Below are 6,831 nucleotides of genomic sequence, written 5' to 3' on the forward strand. Positions count from 1 at the left end.
TTGAAAGGGTTAGAGATTAAGTATGAGAAGATGTGAAATCTGAATTTAGTTACTTGCTTTTTTCTATTAAAATCAAATTTTGAATACCAACAGGTTATGGGAAACAACTTGTTCAATACTGTTGTATTTTAAAAATTGGCCAAGTGTTCAAGTAGCCTTTGCCTTTGAAAAACTTCTCCCTCCCAAATGAAACAGCAAATTGCAAGGAAAAATAGTAGTAGCTTACTATGGCAACTTAACGCAGACTTGGTGCATATTGCCTACCGTATTTTTTAAGAAAATCTGTATTTTTAAGACATCTAACAGGAGAATATTTTTTTCTTTAGATTTCTACAGAAAAAATACAAATACATTAGAATTAACCTGAGTTTTCTATTACAGTATCAAAACAGTTGTCCTTGTGAGCCTGAGGCTACTTAGGTGACCGAGCCATGCTTCAGTTTTATTCAGTGTTCAGTCCAGGATAAAGCTTATTTCCAGACATTTTTGATGTACAGTGTATGTATTAAAAAAAAAAAAAAAGCACTTGAATGCCAAACAGTTCCACCATAATCTACATGATGGAAAGATAATAACTAACAAATTATTTAGGTAAATGAAATAGTTTGCAAGTTTCCTTTGACATGCTTAACCAAGCTTGTAATTAAAAAATATCTTAATATTCAAAGATATGATGATCAAAGGCTAAAATGGAATAGGATTTGAAGGCAATACCCCTGGAAGCTTCCCCTACTGTACAGGCCAGTTTAATCTCCAAAAGGTTGCAAGTTAAAATAAATCCAAAACATTACTTCATTTTGACAACTGAGATTCTGGAACAGCCTTTTTTAGAAGAACAGCAAGGCAATAAAGCTTATGTTGTTGTTAAGTAGAATTTGATAAACTTGGGAATGGGAATGTGAAGCATGGATGCTTGGAATGTATCTGTAGCCCCAACGGGAAAACTTTTAAACCATCTATCACCACACCTTGGCTTGAAACTCTTAACGCTGGGAAAAGGGGTCATTGGTCTAAAGAAGTTCAGCATACACCCATCATATTACTAAAGTTAAGGAATCCTACTTACAAATATAGATAAACAAAATGCCCGGTCTAGTCCAAATGAAACAGAAATAACAACTGTTTAAATACTTTTTAACCACACTCACACACAATGAAAAACACCCACTAGTGCTCACTTTAAACAATTTTATTCTGTTCCAAAAAACACTGCTGTTGGGATCATACACGTTCTTGTTAAATTATGTCAGAAAAGGGGTTTGTGGTGGTAGAGTGTTTATCAGCACGTTACAGTATTTATCCTAGTTACTTCCATAACCATATTTTTTAATAAGTGTGTAGCACAAGTTCAGTTTTACTTTATGCATGCAGGAGTTGCAGAAAGTTCAGGAAATGGTCTTTTTTTTCAAGGTAAGAAACACTCCAGCCATTTGATAAAAATGGAGGTAGTTTTAAGAATATGTGATACCAAGTGTCTGAACAGTGCTGTATTACACAGTTAACTTGCTTTTTTTGAGATAGTTTGATTATTTTATAGGGAAACGGTTCAATGGTATGCTGGTTACAGTTTCTTTACAGACTGCCTAATATGAAGTCCTCTGATCCAAACACTACTTTGATACCTTCACTTTATTTTATAAATTTCCAGTAAGGATGTGAGAGCCAGTGAGTTGCTGGATGGGCTTCCTACCAGGGCTCAAGAAACCTGGTTTCTAACACTTCTGTGATTTAGAGCCTGGAGGTAAGTCTTTAAATTCCTAGAGGGAGTGGCTGTTCCCAGCTTTACACACAGCTCCTTCTCATGTTTTGGTATCTCCAGTAGCAGCAAGTTAAGTGTGTGAAGTTGCTGAAAGCATAGCTTACACACTGAGTAAGGGGCAACAAAATGTTCATGCTAACAAAGCAGTGGGGAACCCCACACTGCTCAGGCCTTTTATACTACAAAAATTTAAGTTTAAAAAATCCCCTTCTCAGATTTATTTTACAAGACAAGTTCATTTGTTGGCCTTTTTATAAAAAAAGAAAAAAAAGAAAAGTAAAGAAGCGTAAACATTTTCAGATCTTGCATTCTGCCCGGTAACAGTATGTTGCCTTTTTCCAGGCCTTTTGTTTGGCAGACAGTCTTACAGTAGTCTTAATAATCATCATCTTCATCAGAATCCAATACTTTCCTTCTGTTGAACTAAAATGAAATATATGAAGTGAAAATAGAAGGGTCACAGTAAATCCAACACAGAGCAAGCCTTTCAAACTCGACGCATTTGACAATGAATAAGTTATACTGGAGCAGAACATTCACCCCATCACAACTGACCCCACCAAGTCCCCACCTGACACTGTGGTACAGGGCAGGTTCTGTCTCGCAACAAAACACTGATGTCCCAGTGCTAATAGCTTAAGTTACACTGCTGATAAGGACTGTTATGATTTAATCCCAGCACTTACCCGTGCATGTAAGAGAGGCAGTAAATACCAAGTGCTACCCTGAACTGCAATGGTCCAATACATGCAATGTTCTGCTCTATTTTATAATAAATTAAAATTACATTTAGGAAATGAAGCTTACCTTTACTGTTGTTTTCTTTTCTGTTTGCTGACTCACTTTTTCAAGTATTTCTATCAAACCTTGTTCTGATACCTAGGAAGGCAAAAGAAAAGCCACATAAATGTATTCTGAGAGGTGCTTAGTATCAAACAACTGAATGACACTTCACCTTCTTATAAAAGGTGTTTGACAGAATTATATAATAGTATTTAGAAGCTCTCAATTGCCTTTTTCAGTTATTTAATTTACAGATATTAAAACCATCCATTTTTTTAGAGTGAATTAGGTTTGAAAATGAATATATGCGAGAAAGAATTAGAAAAACATCACTGACCTTTCCAGCTAGTTGTCCAAATCTTGCCATCTGTATAAGATAATTCTCTACTGCTTTTGCTTTGTCTGGTTTCACAAGTGCTAAATTGCTTACTGCAACAAAAACAGGTTCTGTTCATTTTATTTTAAAACACATTCAAATACCTTCACTAGTAACTCAAAAGTGACAGATGTCCCTATGAAACCATCTTCTTCATGCCGGGGTCATGAAATAATGAAAAAGGCATTTTCATTTATATAAAGATACAAGATAGTTACATTTCTTGCTTTTAAATATTTGTTCCTAATTAGATTAACTAATTTTGACTCTCACTACAATTCCTACTATTAATTAAAAAAGAAAATTTTGATTAACATCATTCAGATGTCAGCTAACCTCTCCCCTCCAATCACTGATATCACCAACTGCAAAGCTGTAATAGCTTTATCTTCCCATCAACAGTATTTTTTGTCTGGCCTCTACACAAGCACATTACGTGCTTGATTTAAGAATACACTAGATGAGAATTTTTTATTAGAAAGTCACTTGGATACTTACATCTTGCACGAGCTGCCTGATCAAGAACTTGAGCTAAAATAGTATTTCTTATCTCTGCTTCCCTGCAATGAAAAATTAACCACCTATTAAAAGTGGGATTTCAAATATGTAAAATAATATCCACAAACCAGGAAACTACAGAAGACTTTTGATTCATGGAAGTGACTTCTTGAGGTCCCTTCAAACCTTACATATACGTGATTTCTTTTATAGCATTTTCTGTCATGAGTAGCTCTACCTATGTTGACAAAGTTACATAGCTGACATCTTCCAAGAAATCAAGATGGAGTTTACTTAAGTTACACCTTATTACTACATCTTAAAAACAAAAGCCATGCTACCCACTGTAAAATTCTACATTCAGTTCCACGTGGGATTTCACCAAAGGCAGTGTATGGTACAGCAGGCATAAGGAATAGTCCATGCAATTGCAAGACAGAACCACCTCATTATTTATTTAGAATTTTTCAATAAGTCTTCATATACTTACAATATTTGACTAAGTATTTGCAGAACTGGCATATTAGTTTATGCATTTCAGTTAATACAAACTTTGTGTGCAAAGTCCTGCTCTTTAAATACTTATTTTCAATATTCTACTTAGTGCAAATACTAAACACTGTTTCTGCACTAAGCTCTGACACGAATTATTTTGTTTCATATTTTTAACTGCAATAGATGTCCCAGAAAAATCAAATCAACTAGGAAAGCATGTTCCCATTGCACCAACAGAGCCAAACCCAAACTCGCCACTCAGACAAAACTGCAGTTTGGAAAGAGTTCTGCCAGTCTTCACGATTTTCTTAGGATCAACTCCTACCAACCCTGAAGAGCCAAGGTTTCTGAATTCCAGAAGCGTATGACAATGGGAATGATGATGCTTCCCAAAAGCATCCTATTATATCACTAAGGGTCATTAGGTTGTTGCACTTAACTGAGTCCCAAAGTAAAAATGAGCTGCTACCGCTGTTTTCCTCCATGCCCTCCCACCCCAGTCAGGGTTCAGACCACCTGACACCTCTGTGGTAGATGATTCAATATAGTCATTGCCTGGGAGCCACACTTGGATCCATCAGATTTTTAGCTATCCTTGGATTAAATCTTTGACATTTCAGCTGCTTTTTGTTGGTGTGTTTTCCAACAACAAAAAAATCAGGTATTAAAAAAAAATTAAATACTCAAAAAAAAGTGAAAGGTTCAACACAATTAGATTTAAAACTAAAAGTCATTAGTTCTCATTTATACCTCTGTTTTGCTTCCTGTTGCGATGGATCACCAGAAGGATCCTAAAGAATGAGATCAGAATAAATATGATCATCCAAAAACATTCCACACAGGACAGTAAGCTTAAATATTCCAGCAGAGTACAATGTAAGCTAAACCTTCCTGCTAAACCCGCCTGACTGTGGACAAGGTCCTGAAAATAAGAATCTGCTGCCATAGCAAATAAATATGCCATACTATGCTTTCCTCACAAAGCAGTAATGCAAACTAGTGTGACGACTAGCGCTACTGAATCTGTCCACAGATTGTTGTAGGTTTGGACATTAAAATGCCTTCCCGTTAGCTCAAAGATAATAAACTTTCCCAAAGCCCAGGAAACAGAAAAAAAGGCATTTTAAATCCATTAAGGTAAGCTAAGGACAAATTAAATCCAATCTAACACTTTGTATTTATCAATACAGAAGAAAATACAATCCTAGCATGGTATTTTGGGATTCATATAGGCAGCTGAGATGACTATTCAAAAGCAAGTAACAAAAGCAGGGGAAAAAAAATGAACTCTATGTTGAACCTCAAATTTTATAGGTAACATTTCAAAGTGTGAAAGCAGAATGGGAAACCCTGCAGAGAGAGGAAACAAGGCTGATCACAAGTATAGAAGATCCCTTCACAGGAACAGTGGAACGGACTGATACACTTCAGCTCAAAACAGAGATGACTCAAAAGACTGATGATGATAATCCAGAAGATTGTGAGCGGTGTGGAAGAAGGCTCAGGGGAGGGAATGCTTATGTGCTGAACCTTCCCTGGCAGCAGCCGGGTCAGCCCAGGCAGGTAGCAGCGGGCAGCCCAGGCAGGCAGCAGCGGGCAGCCCAGGCAGGCAGCAGCGGGCAGCCCAGCGCGCCCTGAGGACGATGACTGCTCATGCAGCAGGAGGTGGCGGGGGGGGGGGGGCCCGGCCGGGGCTGCTGCCCCTGCTGCCGCCCCTACCTGTCACCGAGGCCGCAGTCGGCGACGTTTCCAGCCAAAGCACCGGGGGCGGCTGGGCCGCTTCCCGCTCCCTCCCCGGCCCCGAGCCGAAGCTTTCACTCACGGAGAGGCGCCCTCAAGGCGCGCCCCCACTCCTCTCCCCCCGTGCCCCCTCCTGCCTTCCTGGGAGGCGGCCGCCACACACGTCCCAGAGAGGCTCGGCCGGAGGGACGGAACCTGACGCACCTGGCGAGCGCCCGCCTCCCCCCGGCCCGGCGGCAGGGAGCGAGGGCACCGCCGGGACGGCGGCGGGGCGGGCGCCCCCGCGCCTTACCCCGTGCTTGGCCTGCAGCTCGGCCAGCCGCTGCTGCCGGAGCGCCTCCAGCTCCTCGTCCGCCATGGCTGAGGGCCGATCGCGCAGCCGCAGCGCCCGCGCCGTACTGCGCCTGCGCCGCCAAGCCAGGCGCTACCAATCCACCGCCGAACGCGCTTGCCGAGCGGCTGAGCGCGGGGCGGGGCCTCGTTGAGGGCGGTGGTTCTCAGCCCGGCCTCGCCTCATGGCGCCGACGCCTCCTCGTCGAGGCGCCCGCCTCAGCGGGCGGTTATTAGTGCTCCCCGGGGGTTTGAGTGGGCCACCCTGATCCCCGGCTCTCCTCAGCTCTGGTCCTTGCGGTAGTTCACCCAGACTGGTGGTCCAACAGGAGCCGGCCTGTTCCTTGCAGTTTCCAGGTCTGTCAGGTTGGTGAGCCTGCCGTGGTTTCATGTCTCCGGCACAGTGGCCATAGCTGTAGCAGTGGTGATGCTGTGAAGAGAAAATGGGGGGAATTACAGCCCCTTTTTTGAGACCTGCTGACACAAGGAGCCTGAATCAGGCTGGGCCAGGCCAGCTTGTTCTCTGGCTCCTGTCTGTGAGGACGCAGTGCAGAATGGTTGCGTCACGCCAGGTAAGCTGCAACTATGCTGATAGAAGCAGCATTGGTCTGGTATGTCCATTGCGTCATTCTAGTCTACTGCTGTTACCGTAGCCACTGCCCTTGGCTGCACTTTGGCTGTGTCTACTATAGGTCCTCTGATTTCATCAAAAAAAGTGGGTGGTGGGGTGCAGGATTTGGTTCAGCCTCATACACGTGCAACATTGATGCTTCCCCAAGCTCTGTTCAGCTGTGACTCCCCAGGAAATAATTTACTGTGCTGTGACTACTGCTTCCAAGTTCAATCCATA

The 6,831-nt window shown here is 42.1% G+C and overlaps 1 protein-coding gene across 1 annotated transcript; it reads right to left on the minus strand.

The window, feature by feature from the left end:
- Positions 1-1,174: 1,174 nt before the first annotated feature.
- Positions 1,175-6,067, minus strand: PDCD5 (programmed cell death 5). The gene is made up of 6 exons (XM_075765438.1): positions 5,944-6,067; positions 4,662-4,702; positions 3,417-3,478; positions 2,880-2,971; positions 2,567-2,638; positions 1,175-2,182 (listed from the first exon to the last, which is right to left on the minus strand). Exons 1-6 carry the CDS (start codon positions 6,007-6,009, stop codon positions 2,135-2,137), a joined length of 381 nt encoding a protein of 126 aa, XP_075621553.1. The 5' UTR covers positions 6,010-6,067; the 3' UTR covers positions 1,175-2,134.
- Between the last annotated feature and the right edge of the window lie 764 nt (positions 6,068-6,831).

The sequence above is a fragment of the Balearica regulorum genome, chromosome 13 (genome assembly GCF_011004875.1).
Source record: "Balearica regulorum gibbericeps isolate bBalReg1 chromosome 13, bBalReg1.pri, whole genome shotgun sequence".
Classification (NCBI taxonomy): domain Eukaryota; kingdom Metazoa; phylum Chordata; class Aves; order Gruiformes; family Gruidae; genus Balearica; species Balearica regulorum.